Source organism: Bufo gargarizans, chromosome 6, assembly GCF_014858855.1.
Source record: "Bufo gargarizans isolate SCDJY-AF-19 chromosome 6, ASM1485885v1, whole genome shotgun sequence".
Lineage (NCBI taxonomy): Eukaryota > Metazoa > Chordata > Amphibia > Anura > Bufonidae > Bufo > Bufo gargarizans.
In genome coordinates this window covers 324,861,848-324,880,421 of record NC_058085.1, presented here as the reverse complement: position 1 = coordinate 324,880,421, position 18,574 = coordinate 324,861,848, and the positions used below count along the sequence as shown (strand labels likewise).

The 18,574-nt window shown below is 38.9% G+C and overlaps 1 protein-coding gene across 3 annotated transcripts in view; it reads right to left on the bottom strand.

Annotated features, from left to right (window-relative positions):
• Positions 1–2,796: 2,796 nt before the first annotated feature.
• SH3PXD2A (SH3 and PX domains 2A) overlaps positions 2,797–18,574 on the bottom strand; it is a 312,517-nt gene continuing 296,739 nt past the window's right edge. For all 3 annotated transcript variants that reach the window (XM_044297873.1, XM_044297874.1, XM_044297875.1), the window contains one exon: positions 2,797–18,318. In XM_044297873.1, the coding sequence (XP_044153808.1) occupies positions 16,396–18,318 (1,923 nt within the window). In that variant the 3' untranslated portion in view covers positions 2,797–16,395. The remainder of the gene's footprint in view (positions 18,319–18,574) is intronic.

Here is an 18,574-nt window from a genome sequence, read left to right as displayed (position 1 = left end):
AGCCAGTAGACAACTACTTCCCATCCCAGTAAATGGTGAACACGAGATAAGTCTAGAGATCTTGTGCATGAGCAGTGTGTGGTAGTTTCTTCCAAGATGGCTTTAAAGAAAAAATGTTTTATAATAAGACAAAGCCTACGAAGCTAAGCTTTTTTCATAGAATGGCGACTATGAAGGGGCAGAAAGGGAGGGAGCTTTAATTTTATTAGGGTCCGACCTGCTAATCAGCTGTTTCATGATGCGTGCGAGAGCTGCATTCTTTTCACTGTTTCCCTGCTCGTTGTCGACACTGGATCAGCGAGCAGGTGCAATTACAGCTCTTCTGTCCCATTCACTTGAATGGGACCGAGTGTAACTACAACTGCTCCTTCCCATTAAAGTGAATGGGTCGAAGCAGCTGTAATTACACTGCTCGCCGATGCAATGTCGACAGCGAGCAGGTAAACAGTGAAGAGAATGCAGCGCTTGTGCGCATCTTCAGCTGATCGGTGGGGTTGCCGGGAGTCGGAGCCCGGATAATCTGATATTAATGACCTATAATGAGGATAGCAACTTTTAAATGCAACAATCGATGGTGAGCTACATGGAGTATCCAAATGGAAAAAGTCTATTAAAGTTTGGACTAAATTACATTACTTTTTTCCAAATTTACTGCCAATAGGTAATGCTATTCCCTTACTAGTCCTAGGCTGCAATAGATTGAGGAGTTGCCACATGTGACTCCTGAGATCGGGCTCGCACTGGCCCACAGGGGTACAGGGGAATCCCCCGGTGGGCCTCTGAGCAAGGTGGCCCCTAGTCTCCCACCCCCTGCACAAGTGGCACATAACACAGTAGACTTACCACACTACATACATATATTCAATGTACAGCACCTCAACCAGCCTATGTTCATATAAAAAAAACTGATAGATTATTAAAGAAACTCCAGTTTTATTATCATAGACACGATCAGAGGTGAGATGACTTCTAGGTATAGAGGAAAGCCACTAGTGTCCTCTTCTCCCCAGGACCTACCTTCTCAGAGCTGCTGCAGGGACCCCATATTCCATCATCTGGTAGCATCTAGTGTGAGCAGGTAATATTTGAATTGGAGAAGAGCGAATTGCCTGTTATGAAATTCATTTGCGATTCGTTTACTGGTAAAAGGTGAATTGCGTTATGGATTCCGTTACCTCAGACCATAACACAATTCTATGACGGAATGCATAACGGAATGCCTTTAGAGGCATTCCGTTATTCATTCAATCATAATAGAAGTCTATGGGCTGCATAACGGATCCGGCCCGTTTCTGTTATGCAAGAGAGGACTCAGGATCAGGAGAGGACTCCCCTGCATAACAATAACTGAACAGATCCATTTTGCAGCCCATAGACTTCTGTTATGACGGAATGAATAACGGAATGCCTCTAAAGGCATTGCGTTATGCATTCCGTCATAGAATTGCGTTATGGTCCATGGTAACGGAATCCATAACGCAATTCACCTTTTACAAGTAAACGAATTTCAAAATACGAAATTTGCTCATTTCTAATTTGAATGTATCCATAAGGTGGGCCCCCCCAAAAATGTTGCTGGTGGGCCCTAAGCATCCCAGTCCAACACTGCCTGAGATACTGGCTCGGAAACACTGCTCTGCCAAGTTGTCTGCATCTGTATATACAAAATATATCCAAAGAATTATATACTGGATTAAAAATACGAGTGTTGGTGGTATCTTCATTAGTTCCCAGATAAGAAAACGTGTAAGAAACAACCCATATATGAGCAATAAGTAACGTCTATATAATTCCTTAGCTTTTCTTTTTGATAGAAATAGAGTGATGAATCAGACTCCCTTTCATGCACCAGTTAGTTACGACATCCTCTATATTTCTAATGAGCAAAGAAGATTAGAGTTCCTTTTCTGGCCAGGTAGATGCTGACTGGGGAAGAACCACTATCATCAAAAATATTGTGGCAAGTTGTAACGTTTTTCCCTTTCCACAGCTATGACCCCCAACTATCATGCAAATGGTAGGCCCGTTCCCCTGTATAAATTGAGTGGAAATTTGGACATGATCGCTGCTCAGCTATTTCTGACAGATCCATAGAGAATAAAAGAAGCTGCAGTGGTCACGCATCGTTTTGGAGGACAGGGACCCCTGTTCTCATGATTGGTGGGGGTCCCAGTTATTGGACTTCCATAATAAGCTTGTTATGCTCTATCCTGCTTATGAATATGGGATAATTTTAGAGCGTGGCACAACTCCAAATCAATAGACTGTGTGCTGTCATTAAAGAGGACCCATCACCTCTCCTGACATGTCCGTTTTAATAACTACTTGCATTTTCCATGTAATAACAATTCTGGGGCATCTATTCTTACTGTGTGACTCTCTGACGTGCTATACCTGCTAGACATTATGAACGAATTACTAGCAGTTTGCAATGAAGATCCAGATGGGTGTTACCAGTTGAGTGGTTTCTCCTTGCATAGTCGGACATTATGCAATCAGTGCTGCCAGTGATAGACTCTGCAGGGACACTCCCCCAACTGGTAAAACCCATCTCGACCTCCACTGCAAACTGCTAGCATTTCATTTATAACTTCTATCAGGAATAATAAAGAAATGGCACATCATAGAGCCATAAGAACAGATGCTCCAGAATTGTTATTAAATGGGGAATACAAGTAGCTGCTAAAACAGACAGGAGAGGTTACGGGTTAAAAAAGAAAAAAGAATGCACTTTACAGTAATTATTCAAAGTTTTCTAGAACAAAGGTTAAGGAATATACTCACAACATAAACGGGTTTCAAAAAAAATCTAAATTTTTATTTTTCAAAAAGAAATAAAAGATGCAATGTAAACATAAAAGACAAATCCTATCTTACGGTTTTCAAGTTCTCCAATTCGTAGGGTTCATAACGACCACAATTGGCAGGGCAATGTATTACCATAAAGTAATAAATACATACATGCCTAAGTAGAATTGGGATTTTCTTATTTTCTCTTTGCCGGAAATGGAATATATGTTAAGCTGCTTACATGTAGATATAAATAGTACAATATATAAGATCATTAGCACCTCCTTAGTCTAAAGCATACTTAAACTGGGAGATGATCACATGTGATGATTTTTTTCAATAAATATACAGATAAAAAGTTATCCGATGCAAGAACTATATATCTCCTCATGTAAAATTAGCCATAAAAGATTTCAATTGATTTGTTCCCTTTATACCAACTAAACGTTGCAGATGGAGATCAGCATATGACACAAAGGACCTTAGATCAAATGAAATACTGATCTAACTGCTAGGCTGCTATACTAAAAGTGTGGGGAACTTTAAAAAAATATGGACCAGTGTTGAAGGAATAATTAAAACAGGTTTAAAAAAAAAAAAAATTTTAGATTTAAGCTGATAAATGGGCAGTCAGGTTTAGAACCGCCATTTTCATATAACCCATTAGATAATTCTGACTTAACAGAAGTTCCACATTCAAGCCAATAAACTACTAATATTTGGTGGCCTCAGCAATGTGACACCTTACGATCAGGCTACTGTTGGGGACCATGAAAACTAAATTCCATTATCAAACACAGACATCCTCTTGAAGGCTCTAAACTATTCCCGCAAATGAGGATTCCTGACTATGTCTTCCCTAAGTTCATAAAGGCACCTTGTGTTCAGAACTTGCATGTGTGTATTTGAGAAATCAGGCAATTTAAAATACCTGATGTTTAAGTAATTCCTACAAAATTAATGGAATATCTTTCAGGCCACAAAAAGAATACTAAAGTCTGAGGAGAAGCAACAATCTCAGTCGATATTCATCATCAGACCATCCATTGGGCAAAGATTTTTGTTGCAATGCAGTAGGAGTCCTCTTAGGTAACATACCAGTACAACACATTACCACTTATTAGTAATGCTTTCAATAATCAAGCTGACAGATGGTTGTCACATATTGTGTTGGTACATTGCAAAAAAATTAAAACCATTTAGTCACATTTCTACCAAGATTTCCAATGTTCTAATCATCCTCGTCAACAAGAGTAACCCACTGACATCTAAGACAGTAATTCTCAACCTTTTTCCCACTATACAATTAGAGCTGTTGCCTTCTCCTGAGGAACCCATAACAGGTTCTAAAAACACCTTGGTTTCAAGGAATCTTGGTTGGGTAACACTGATCTAAAGTCTCATGTCTACTACTATTTGTAAGGTCAGTTGGTCCATCTGTTAGTTCCTGTGTTAAGAACGTCAGACGACACCGACCACAGAAAAATATTGCTAAAAGAACATCTAAACACTTCAACACTTCCACTAGAAGGCCAACCTTCTCCAAATCTTACGTGTTTCACAGTACACAGTCATATATGCTTAAGAGCTGACATTCCTTCTTTTGAGAAAAACATTAAATTCTTTTGCTAAACGGGTAAACAATTCTCCCCAAATTTTAAACCTACATTTCAACTTTCTTATGTTCCTTCTGAATCTTTCACAATCAACTTCTCTTAGCCCCTTTTCTCAAATGTCCTGTTATTCCCTCAATATAACATTCCACAGGACGAAACACTCAGCAACATGCGACCACATACAGAAACTTTACTGACCAACAACTCAACATTCTTCATCTTTCATAAACTCTCCAGCCCTCTTTTGTTTCATCAGTAAAGCCATATTACTACATTTAAGTAAAGGAATTCTTCATGTTATGGCTCTTACCACCCCCTAGAGCAATGAAATGAATGCTTTCAATTGGAGACCAATTAGAGGATAGTCCAACTGTAACTGGTCTGTTGAAGAAATAATTAATATAGTTATAAAAAAAAAACTCTCCTCATAAATGACTGCATCAGAAAATGCCCATCATGGATAGAATAATTAATGCTTGTGCAACACAAACAGGAGTGCAACACAAAGAAATCAAAAGGTTTATGAAAATACTTAAAGTTTGCAGAGTCTATTAGTCCAGGGAAAGCTAAACTACAGCATTGTACTTTTGGAACATTGTAATTGTGAATCCCCAAGTATTTACTGCCCTTGCACTTTGAACGAAGTTACTCCTAGCACTTATACAGCTTAATACATCTGGTCCGCATTTAGGCTCAAGCATTCTTGTTGATGCGCTAGTCCTCCAGTGCCTAGAATTGTTGGGTTTGGTTGAAAGGCTTGCCCAGGATTAGTCTATAAGGGTCTGCTTGTACCTGGATTTTGCCTGGCGTTACCAATCAGCTGCACACACTTATCTAGGGCTGAGAGGAAATACACCACCCATGGACAAGAGTGGTGCGTTTTACGGGGAATAAAAGGAGACCCTTTTCTCTAATGAAGCATATCACTTTTCTAAAATATAGCAACACAAACAAACAGATTAGCATTCAAGATCAAGTTCATTCTACCTTTTACAACCCCAGTTTAAAGGATTGCTCTTTTGATTCACAACATGCTTGCACCTCTTCAGTGCACTTATAGATTGCATTACTACATATTACATGAAGCAGAATTCACGGAAAATTAAATCGAAGCATTCATTTAAAGGACATTACTAAGCTAGTTTTAAAAGGAGCAGGATTGAGGAGTCATTGCCACTTTCTTAGTCTTCAGTCCTCTAGAGAGACCACCGTACATTACTGCAAAGATGGCTAAATCTCAAGATGTATGGTGGCCTTTAGAGACCTCCCAGAAGTTTAAGAAACTTTGCAAACAATAGACTTAACACACAAAACTGAATATACCTTTGAACAGAGTCCTCTTTTACTATGCTCCAATTATGGTCATTTCTTGGAAAGTTATTCAGATAATTCCAGTTTAGCCTTGTTTTTTTAGTTGAATTTTTTTGTCATATTGAGGCTCTCATAAACTTTTGCAGTGTTAAAGGGTTTTTATATCCGTTAACACTAGCATTTTCACTGCCGCAGTCATAACTAGATATACCCTTCCTTTAGCAATTTGTCTAGTATTAGTTTATTCAGATGTCCAATTACCATGGAAAGGTATGAATAGTTATCACCGCGGCTTGGAAGCAACAGGAAGCTCAACTCAGGACAGTGGTGGCTGAAGCTGTTTAAGATAAGATTTGTTAAAGCCAGTGTGAAGCTATTCATAAAATCTAATATTAACTGCACTCAAATTAAAACCTGCTTAACTGGATTGCACTTACGATATTAATACAAAAAATTTTTGGGACCAGCCCAGTGCAAGACTTTAAAAAAAAATACACAACACAGAGACGAGGTGCTGAATTCTGTGTCTCCCTCTAGGCGAAAAATTAACCAAAAAGGTGATGTACTGTATAAAATACAAATATTTTTTTTAAAAATATGGAGGTTCTGCTGAAAAAAAAAATGACACAAAAACTTACAACATGAATAGCTGTTAATATAACAGCCACATAAAAAAAGCAATATGAAAAAAAAAATGTCTGTACGTGGGAGAAATGCATAACTATGTTCTGAATATAACCAACCAATATACAAAAAAAAAAAAACGGCAGCTGCCTGACAGTTCATCAGTTTTTTTTGTGGAAAGACTGAGCAGTGCCTTTATTTTATTTATTTATTTAATGCACTGAAATATCCCTTATTTAAAAAGAAAAAAAAAATAATGAGAGGACTAGCAGCAGAACTCCAGTTGATAAATATAATAATGCTCTAATTTTTTTATCTTGAGATTTTATTTCCATGCAAAGCGTTTTCCCTGAATTGAGGTAGCAACGCTGCAACTAGCTTTTAAAAAAGAACAAAAAAAGAAAAAGAAGCTACTACCTCAAAATAAGTTTTTACTTGGTAGCTAATATAACTTACACAGTACCAACTGGAAGGTCTCACTGTGCACTGTGATCCCCTCTGAAAAGATGGGGCTAAATACAATGCAAATGTCTCTTCCACGACTTTGAGCACCGAAAACCTACCCGGGTTAAACACACTGGTCTGGCTCACCGTTTCCTGAGTGCATGGTATCAATGGTAATTTCACACTGTGCACACCACTCCAAGAGGTAAGTTGATAAAAGGAGTGAGCATGCTCTTTGCAGCATACTTTGGAAAGATATGCTCCACAATATTCTCTGCTCTAAGAATTACCAGAATGTCTACCTACCCCATAGATTTATACCGGTGTTGAAGGTTAAAGGGGTTGTCCCACTTCAGAAGGAAACCAAACATAGGAGATCCACCTGTAATAAGTGATTGTTACTTACCTGGAAGATCCCACGCCGATTCTCTCAGCCAGGATCTGTTTACAAGGCTGCAGCAGTGACATCACGTGACCACTGCAGCCAGCCATTGGTCTCTTTGGCGCAGTAATTAGCTGCAGTGGTCATGCGTTGTAGACCTGATTTCACTGCTGCAGCCCAGTAAACAGGTCACGGCTGGTAGAACCAGAGCGGTGATGTGCCAGGTAAGAAATTATCACTTCTGTTTTGTCAGTTTTCCTTCTGAAACCGGACAGCCCCTTCAAGAAAGTGATTCCTCTGCTTCAGGGATGCCCAACCTGCGGCCCTCCAGATTTTTTAAAACTACAACTCCCAGCATGCCTGGACAGCACACAGCTATCAGTCTACAGCAGGACATTATGGGAGTTGTCGTTTTACAACAGCTGGAGGGCCGCAGGTTGGGCATCCCTGCTCTGCTTGAATCCCAATGACACTTCCTGCCCTGAGCTGTGACATCTCGGTAACATCAGTCAAGAGACACGGAAACAAATCAGCTTTTTTCCCCCTTTTATTTTTGGAAAAATAAAGCTGGATTCCAACTGGGATCCATCTGACCTTCAAAGGCCAGTGACAGGAAGTGTTATCACAGGGATCCAGGATATATAACCAGACACAAGAATAAGCCTTCAAAACACAGATATGGGGGTTTGTTATAGATCATCAGGTAGTCCTCCTTTCATCAAAAACCTCAGTAACAACAAAGGTCCTGGATGAGAAGCCTGTACTCATATTCCATATATTGCACATATCCTTTATATCGATTTTTATTTTTTTGTAGTGAAGCGAATTTTAAACACTGACTTAACAAAAACCATAGAGCAAATAACACGCGACATAAAATGTTAACAATGGCTACCTAGAATGAAATACTGGTTACTAGATAAAGATACATACATGGCTGATATAAGCCCTGCAAATTCCCTTGTGTGTTATATATCATTAAAGCCATAGCCTAGTTTATAGGTTTTCTTTTTTTTTAATTAAAGCATAAGATATACCGGTATATAAATATACAATTTACTAAAAAAATATGCAGCTCTACAATTGCAAAAAGTGATTTCGGACGTTATAAAAATGCCGTCGTCTTTCTAATAGACTAGGTGATGTGAATATAGTAAGAGTATAGTAAGAGCCAGGTTACTATTCGGTCTGTGGGCACCTTCTACAACTGCAGTATGTGACTACTAAGGTAGCTGTGGGGGGGTTTTCAAATTTGTAAAGAAAACTGAAATAAGAATGCACTGGGATCCAGCGGGTTTCAACCATAAATACCGTCTTTCTGATAAAGAAATACCACTGAATGTAGAGTTTTTTTCTGGCAGATGGCATTCATGCAGGATCCCATTATAGTGAATGAGGGCTATTCCGGATATTTACGGTGACTCCGGTAGTCTGCTCTTCTGCTGCAGCAGGCTTTCAGATTTTCCAATGGGTGATGTGAACCCAGCCTTAGGTGGACTTGTAATTACGGTATCAATGTTGTTCTGAAAGTTGACATGTGTGAGTGGCCATCAATAGGTAGATTCCAGATATGACACCAATGGTGGATTATAAATCTAAAATGATGGTGCATGGGTGGCCACCGATACAGATATCATGTATGATACCAATGAAGTGCAAGACATTTGTTCTTAACTTGAAACTCCTAGGCTTCAATGCAAAAGTTTCCCTTCTACGAAGAAGCGATGCTGAGCGCAATGACTGTGGATGAAGCCGACCTGAAACGGCTCTGAACTGTGCTAACTGATATTTACTAATGGATCCGTTTCCATCATCATCTAGCAGTCTGGTGTTACATTGCACCACTTCACTAATGTCTAGGATGCTTTGGGTTATCTATAGGTTGCAATGACCAAATTGCCTGTGTAGCCTTAACCTTATTCTATGAGAATACCATCCTCAGGATGTCTTTGTCATGGTAAATAGGCTGTAGTACCCAAAATATTTCAAATCTAAGAAACTTTTACCCAATGTATAGCAAATATCCTAATGAATGTACAACTATGTCCTCTAATCCACTGTACCATATGTTCCCAAGTCCAAAAAATACTACACCTTCCGTTCACCCAAGAAACCAAAGTTACCTGCATGACAATAATCCTAATTTACCATATTTTAGACATAGAACACAGGTGTCAACGATAAAATAAAGGCATCAAATCCCTTCTCTAATAAATGCATATACAAATACTTAAAAGAAACAGTAACCTAACTCTTACATGAAGAAAATGTTATCCGGCTCACAAGTGTAATTCATCCAGAAGTATTTAAAAAAAGAAAAATCAATATATCTTCTATAGAAACCAAAAGCTAAATCAGGCATTTTATAACAATCAATAACGAACTCAGAAGTGCTCATTATTAATAAAGTTGCAGTATACAGTAAAAATAGGACTTATTTTGTCTTAAATTGCAGAGAGCAACCACTAGAGGGCTTCCTCCAAAGCACTGGGTCTAACTGTACTCATTTATGATAAGACCACGGGGATTTAGAAACTTTACAACCAGGATTTCTACTAAAATAGAAAAAAAATTATTGTGAGAAGAGCAAATACATTTGTAAATGATTCGTCTCATCAAGCATAGTTCTGCACCCGAAGCCAAGGACGCCTTCCCCTGCCGCTTGAATGACAGAGTTGGATATCTCAGTGCACAGGCTCTGCTTCTGCTACTGGAGCAGTGAATGTTCATGCACTGGTACCCAGAAGTGTACTCGGAGCAATGGTGCAGGCGTGAGATTTTCAGGGCCAGCCGAGATGTTCGGCCCTGTCAATCAAGCAGCAGGGCGAGTGTCCTCAACTTCGTGCAGAACTCTGCTTGACGAGATTAATCAATTTTTACAAATCGATTGGCTCTAATCTAATCTCTAATCGTATTAAAATTTACAGAGTCCTCTATAAACAGACTGAAGCTTATTGCCCAATGTTACTCAATCTCATATTTTTGGCTCAATGAATGTGATGACAATAACTCAAAGAAAGCTCAGACTGGCCATGATGCTGCAGACATAGCACATTATTAACAGAGTGTTGTACGCGTTGGGTGTCGAAGTTGCAATAGTTCATTCTATGAAAAGCATTATGAACTTCCAACAACAAATTTATGATAAGGCCCTTGTTGTGAGATAACTTCTGGAGCAACCTCTGCTGCACATCACATCTAGGGCAACTTCTGCTGCACATCACGTCTAGGGCAACTTCTGCTGCACATCACGTCTAGGGCAACTTCTGCTGCACATCACGTCTAGGGCAACTTCTGCTGCACATCACGTCTAGGGCAACTTCTGCTGCACATCACGTCTAGGGCAACTTCTGCTGCACATCACGTCTAGGGCAACTTCTGCTGCACATCACGTCTAGGGCAACTTCTGCTGCACATCACGTCTAGGGCAACTTCTGCTGCACATCACGTCTAGGGCAACTTCTGCTGCACATCACGTCTAGGGCAACTTCTGCTGCACATCACGTCTAGGGCAACTTCTGCTGCACATCACGTCTAGGGCAACTTCTGCTGCACATCACGTCTAGGGCAACTTCTGCTGCACATCACGTCTAGGGCAACTTCTGCTGCACATCACGTCTAGGGCAACTTCTGCTGCATATCACGTCTAGGGCAACTTCTGCTGCACATCACGTCTAGGGCAACTTCTGCTACACCACTCCTGGTGCAACCTCTGCTGCGCAATCAGCCGCAGTCTGATGGTTGTCTCACCATATGGCACCACCACCTTTTGTAACTGGGGCATTAGAGGATGCTGTCATTTAATCTTCAGGCTACAGAGTGGACATGTGCGAATCAATTCTACAGAATCAGAGAGACTAGAATGTCTTCCACAGTTTTCCAAGAAAATTGAAGCACTTTTGAATCAGGTAAAATCAATTTGGGTCTGAAATGGGAATTCGATTTGGTTGAATCAGACAGAAATCAAATTGACAGAAACTTGCACATCTCAACTACTGATACCGCTTCAAATCCTGCGCTTTAAGGGAAAAATTTCACCACTATTTCTCCCATGAATGTACAGGTGCTAATATTATAAATTGCTCTATGGGGGAGATCAGAGAGTTAAAACCTTTCCTTCTACCAAAGTTGCCACATCTTAAATACCATAGAGTCTACTATGGGGCTACGGAAGAAAGAGAGGCCCAGTTTTGGTTGGTCCCATTCCCTTTGCTGTTAGGTGGTAATGTGCAAGTTGCCTCTCTCTAGGGCAGGGATGCTCAACCTGGGAGTTGTAGTTTTGTAACAGCTGGAGGGCCGCCGGTTGAGTATCCCTGCTCTAGGGGATCTACATTGGTAGCAAAGAAGTAGGGAACTGGCCCAAGAGTCATGGAGAATATATGGAGGAGGAAACTAACACCAGACCCATCTGTCTTGGTTAACAAAGACCAGTACCATAATGGAAGCCCATTTTAATATTTGCTATGGGGCCTGCTTATTTCTATGTACAACCTTTGACTCTTTCGAGTATAATTTGCAGTAAAAAAAAAAGACAGATTTTAGGGCTTCAATCTCCTCTACAGAGCAACTGTAAAATAAAAAGGGGTAACCTATTATTGTTGAAAGGGCCTGCAAATTCAGTGAGAACAGTCGTTTGAGAGAACAATAATTTGATATATGGCAATTAAAGCCACCCTCCAGTCAGGAGCTCAAATATGATATATAGGTCGTTTCCTACAGAGGATTTTGCTGTTTAGATTGGCTCCATTATCTGATCCAAGATCTGATCTTTGACTATAGTGCCTACAGAGAGTCTAAGGTAGTCTAAGACACCCCCCCGTATCATCATTCATTCAGGCTGTAGAAGAGCAGTGGGTATGTCTCAGACCACCTCTCTCTGTGGCGGCATTGTAGCTAAACTGCAGTCATAGATTACTGCTCTGTCCTAATGGAGCGGAGATAAACAGCAGCCAAGGGGCAGGATCTGTGGAAAATAAATGGCAGGTAATCCACCTTGGTAGGTACTGACGTAAATAGAATTTTTGAGCTCCTGATTGGAGGGATGCTTTAATCCCGTCTTTGGGATTCCAACTACATCAAGACGAAGGTAGCCCGCAAATGGCTGCCACCTCTGAGAAGGTACAGATGCAGCAGAGCTAAACTTGATGGTTAACGCATTAAGTAAAAAAAGGCACAAAAAGGTTAAGTAACTCTTTCAATGTATTTCAAAGTCTTTTGTCAAAATATGGCACGAGATAACACTGTGACGTGTTATCAGAGTCAATTTTAGCTCGGCTGCATCTGTATCCGGTAAACTTTAAAGCTGTATACAAATCATTTGGGTTCCTTGTAATATCAAACTAAATTTGCAAAGCCACATAGTTCTTTATTAATATTGGCTTAACAGTTGTGAATATCTATAAATAATTATAAATAACCTCTTCTTATATATATATAAATTAATGTGTTGACGTATGTTCTGTATGGCCTGCACTTTTCCATAATGCACCGAAACGTAAATCACGTTACTGTTAAAGTGCATCTGTTTCCAATAATGAACCACTTCTTTATCCTTATTGATAAAAAATAATCATTGTTATAATATTAATAATCACTAAAATCATTGCTATTATTAGTACTGCAGTCAAGCAGGTAATCTATGTATATTCTATGTAATACTGTCCAGCAGAACTATATAGAGCTTCTACAAAAAAAAATTAAAATAAAAGCCTCACATTCGTAACACCAGTTAGGCAGGTTATGTACAAAGACAGATGACACCTTAGGCCTCTTTTACACGTCAGTGAATCATAGACGTGTCGTATCCACTGATTGTGTATTCACACATCAGTGGTTTTCCACGAACCGGGGGGGCCTGGTGACACCATGTGTCCGTGAGTACGGATCCCTCATGCGCATTAAAGTCTATAGGTCAATAATAACCACTAACTCAACATGGACGCCGTCCATGTTTGGCCCGTGGTTTTCACAGATCATTGCTAGGAGATGCTCTGGAACTTAATTTTTAGCCATGGAATACGGAAGACACACAGACCAAACATGGATTCTTCACGGACATCTTCAAGGATGAACCACTGACCATCTTGTCACTGATGTCATCACGAACACGGACATGTAAATGAGGCCTTGTTTTGTTTGTTTTTTACCTAGCTGAAAGTATTCAGGATATTAAGGGGAGAACACCTCCTCCAGGAATTTGTAACTGTAACCAAAACATTAGGTAGAACCCAGTAGACCTCACATATCAAAAGTGTCTCTGAGGAAAGGTTTTTATTTGTCCAAAAAAAAAAAAAAAAAAAGTATATAAAATGGTAGTGGACAGTTTCCATGTTACATGATATTCAATCAGAAAAATGCAGGTGGAAACTCACTTTAATTTCCATGTATAACTCACATGGAACTCCCCTTTAAATTAAAGGTACAATACCTTCTCTGGGCTGCTATTTATCCGAGTTACCAATATAATTAAATATATTTTCCTTTATAAACTAATGTTTCATATGGCTACAAATCTTACAAAAATTGATTACAAGGTTTCTGTGTTGTTCAATTATTTTATATGTTTACTACATTAGAGACCTCTATTGAAGTAGCACTTGTAGTAAAACACAAGAGTAGTACAGGTAGTACAGACACTGCATTACTATGCATGGCATACAGTATATGACAGGGTAGGCTGCTGATCTGGTCACCAAAAAAAACGGGTTTACAAAAGGCCAGAAACCCACTAAGGGGTACAGTACACACAAATACAATATTAGAACCCATAATATATCTGCAATTAAGTATTTACTTTCAAGTGCATGCTAAAATTGGCTAGTTGTCTCTGGGGTATGGTGTCAGAGAGGTTTTGAGGGGATGTTCTCCATCACTGGCACAGCCAATTGCTCCTCCTCCTCATGGTGGGCATTCCTATAATGCCACAATAGGAGGTACTAGATGGGAGTGTCCTATTACTTATGGAATGTTGACAATAATACACAGGTTGCCCGCCATCCACAAATCTCCCATCTATGTATATTCCTTGCATTGTTCTGCTTTTGTTTTGTTTTTTCTTACCATGTTTCAGTCACGTGTAACCGATTATAATATAATAATAAAAAAAAAACTACTTTAAAAATAATTATTATAAAAAGACAATATATACAACGGTAAAACTGCAGAGTGTGAATCGGTTGTTATGTAAACAATGCGTCTGAGGCCAAAGGGCGAATCACTGCAGATCAATACATTTTCAACTAGTGCTCACAACATGGCACATTAGTGTATATAGATTATCTACATGCCAAAAGAAGCACAACAATATATATCTCACTTAAAAGGGCCACTAAGCTCAAGCTACACATCATGTCACAAAAAGGACTCATTACATTCAAAGTTCCAATAGTTTCCAAGAACTTGAAATGCAAAAGTGGCTGGCTGCAATATCTTTCAATAGGATTATTAAAGAACATATCTTGCCGAATCTTGACATTCAATCCCATACCCATCATTTAACATATGTACAATATCAACCATTAGGCTTGTTTTACACTAGCGTTATTAGTTCAGGCAGAGGTTTTTGTCCGGCTGAATCCGGACATTAGCCATATCTCCGCTAGTTCCCATTATAGTCAATGGGGTCAGCGGGCATTGCGGTAACACACGGCAATGCCGGATCCAGAGAGCTCTGGTAGGTTGTTCTCTGCCAGAACAGCCTGTTGAAACGAATAAAGTTACTGTGAAAGAAGCCTTACTTTAAAGGCCATGGGCAATTTCAGGGAATTTATTTATTACTGCATTGTGCTCATTTAGGGCTAAAACAAATTTTTGAATTGGGCTTAAAAAAAATATAATTCAAACTTCACTTCTCTGTAACACTCAAATTTCACTGACTCAGAGCTGCTCCCTGTGAGAAACAGAAAGAACAGTCTGCAGAGTCAGAAGTGGACAAACAGCAATAATTTTTTATTTAATTTTTTTAACAAAGACCAATTGGAAAAAGGCTAAAAAGTTAAAAAATAAGTACAATGCAATATTTAAAAAAAATGCCTCAAAGGTGTAAAAATCATTTATATTTTAAGTTTAGTGGTTATTTAAAAGGGCTCTATACCTTCTTGTAAATAGGCCTAAATGAACAGACCATATCCAGTACATTAAAGGTTTTTTTAGGATTAGAAAAAAAAAAAATCAGGTTTTGTTTTTTTCCCCCCCAGAAACAACGCCACATCTGTCCTTGGGTTGTATGTGTTATTGCAGTACAGTCCCACTCACTTCAATAAGGATAAGTTGCAGTACCAGATATAGTTGATGGGCAGGTGTGGTGCTGTTTTTATATTTTTATAACAATCCCTTTAAATAATATACATTGTATTAAAATTGGCATTGGAGTGTTGGTCTCATTAACTACGGCTATGGATGTTCACATACATCTCACCCACAAGGTTGTAGATACAACACTCAGTGCAGTTAACCTTTTTTTTTTTTTATTTAAACTAGGCATAGGACCCTTTTAGCCTTGCAGATTATTTTTGCTTTTGTGGATTGCGTACTTGGATCCATATAAAGCATTCACTGTGAATCTTGCACACCAAATACTATTCCATTTCACTGAATGTATTGAAACTTAAGAGGAGAAAATCTAACGGCTATATAAATAGTCAATGAATAGAAAGTAAAAAAAAAAAATAAAAAAAAACTAGGGTTCGGTTTTCTACACAATTTTACGAATTTGAACATACACAGATAAACATGCAAAAGGCAAAATTGGACACAAATTAGAACATGGGCTATAAAGTCAAAAACCAGATAGAAACGATTAATTACAACGTCTAGCATTCCTTGTTTGAGTTACACATTTTTTTTCAGACACTAAATAAGTGTCTATTCTTGTTGGCAAACAGACAAGACCTCAGGGAGCAGCAGCCCAGACATAGCATTCTGCAGATCGTGCCAATAGGAGTTCCCTGGATTTTTAGGGGACATTTCTCGTGTTCCAGATAATGAAGTGAAGGCACACAAATGTGGTTTTCATTTTTAACTGTTTGATCATAATATAATGCCCTGTGTTATTTCCAAACATTTTTTTCACAGGGATAATTTCTTCTTTAATACCTGTTTTATAGAAACAGGAAGATTGCGTCTCCCCCACTTGGAGGATCATATTGCTGGCTTTCCAAGTAGAGGGACGCTCAGTCTAATCTTTAAATTAAGAAAATATCTCAAGGGTGTCTATGTCATATTTTTATCTCAGTTCTTTTTCTCTAAATAATTTGAAGGCACCCATCCTTTAAATGGTTTCGCGCTGTCAAGAATATGGCAATACCACCAGCCATTAGAGTTTTTCTCCAACACTTCCATAGAAACCCCTTCTTGAAATCCAACAGTTTCATCATCTCCATCATAGTCAGCAATAGAGACGTATATATCTTTAAGGTTGTTGTGGATAAACTGGGACTTTTCAATGGGTTTTGGTCGAACAGTAGACACTGGGATCCCATTTCTTTGAGGAGATCTTAAAGATGTTTCCATCTGAGTTGTATCCGCTTCTGTTTTATCAGTAGGTTTGAATTTTGACTCATTTACCTGAGAGCGGACGGTGTTAAAGGAAGAATTTCTTCGAACAGACCTCATATTATCTGTAGCAGACAGCGATTCATTTCTACGCAGATGACAAGCAATGTTGTTTTCCTTGGGTGGTGGGGAAACGAATACAGACTGGGGTCTTACCGCAATTTGTTTTATTCCATTTCTTAACTTTACAACGTTACTACTTTGCCCTGTAGGTTTCAAGAATCCTACAGGCGGCCTTGAGGGAACTGGAGGTGTTGTTCTTTTGCTTTGGTTAATAGTATTTAATGCTTGCACTCTTTTTTCTATCTTTTCCAGGCTGTTTGATTTATTTTCATTCTTTTTACATTTCATAGATTCAGGCTCAGGTGCTGAGGTTTCCCATTGCTTATTATCTACTTGGTCTAAGTAATGTGATGGTGCCCAACCTTCTGAATCTTTGTATCTTATATACCACCAACCACTTTCGAGTTTCTCCAAGACTTCTACTTTTGCTCCTGCTGGAAAGCTTATTTCCGTATCCAGAACTTTTTGATAGGTGCTTGTGGCAGTACAAAATATTTTCTCATTACTATCCTCAGATTTGTCTTTATCACTTGGACATATAAATGATTGTGAAGAACTTGAAGGATTATCCACGGAGCTTCTTCTTGGTGGACTTTCAATATCCTCTGATGCACTCTTCGGAAGATTTTCTGATTCTTCACTTTTAGAACCTTTAAGTCCACTTCGAAGCTGTCCCGTTGGCCTTAGTTGTCTTCGCAAAGTGCTAATGTCCATTTTTTCCTGGCTTTGACCATCAGTTTTATTAATGAAGGGTTTTGGTCTAACTGATGGCTTTGCTTTGGTTGAAGGAATGACTCCAGGTTTTTGCTCAGAATCCTTCTTTGCTCCAACCTTTGGCACGGATCGCAAACCAACATCAGATACAGACCTGGGTTTTTTCTGTTCATTCGTTGAGAAGGAAACATTTTTAGTGGTTTCCTGCTGGACATTTCTTTCTGATTTATTTTTTAAAAGTGGTGGTTTAGAAAGGGTTCCAGATGGAGAGTTTCTTGGCACCAATGATGAACTCTTCAGTGAATCAGAATCTCCGCTTGACTCTTTGTTTGATGCTGTGTCATCCACATATGGTCTGAAACCATCATTTTCATAGATAGTCTCTTCTTCATTGCTGACATTTTCACAGGATTCTCCCACTTGAAATTTTGCTCTTTGGAGAGTAGAAACAGGAGAAGGTTTGGAAGGCTGGAACATACTTTCTACAATTTCATCAGCAAAATTGCTCTGAGAAATGGAGTAATGTGCATCAGATTCTGGATCACAGCCAAAAGCTGGGACATCATATTCTGGCTCCTCATATATTTGATTTACTGGTGAATCTTTGGAGTCCATAGCGCAGCTATGACGAGTGGCTGACACTTCTTCTGCATCTTTAGGTTTTGTAGGTGGTGCAGGTGGGGGGACCTTTGGTCTTGTTAATGTGCTTGTCCTACGGTTTAGGTTTGGTTTCTTTCTTTTATCAATATATGAACATGGGGCCCATCCTTCCTTTTCTCCAATCTGGACATACCACCATCCACCAGAATTCTTTTCAATGACCTGTAAAAACACCAAAATAACCTATTTTAAGATTTAATTCTTCTTTGGCAGCTTCCCGATTTCTACATATAATATTGCCCTGGTTCTTGAAAAACTAATCGTCTGAAATAGGGCTTTGACATTCATATTACACTTCACAGACATGAGTAAGATACTGTAAGTTGCTGCTATGTAGTGACTATATGACCTTTGTAGCACGTTAAAAGAGATGGTTTATTAAAAAAAAAATCCAAAATAATGTATTTATATAGATTAA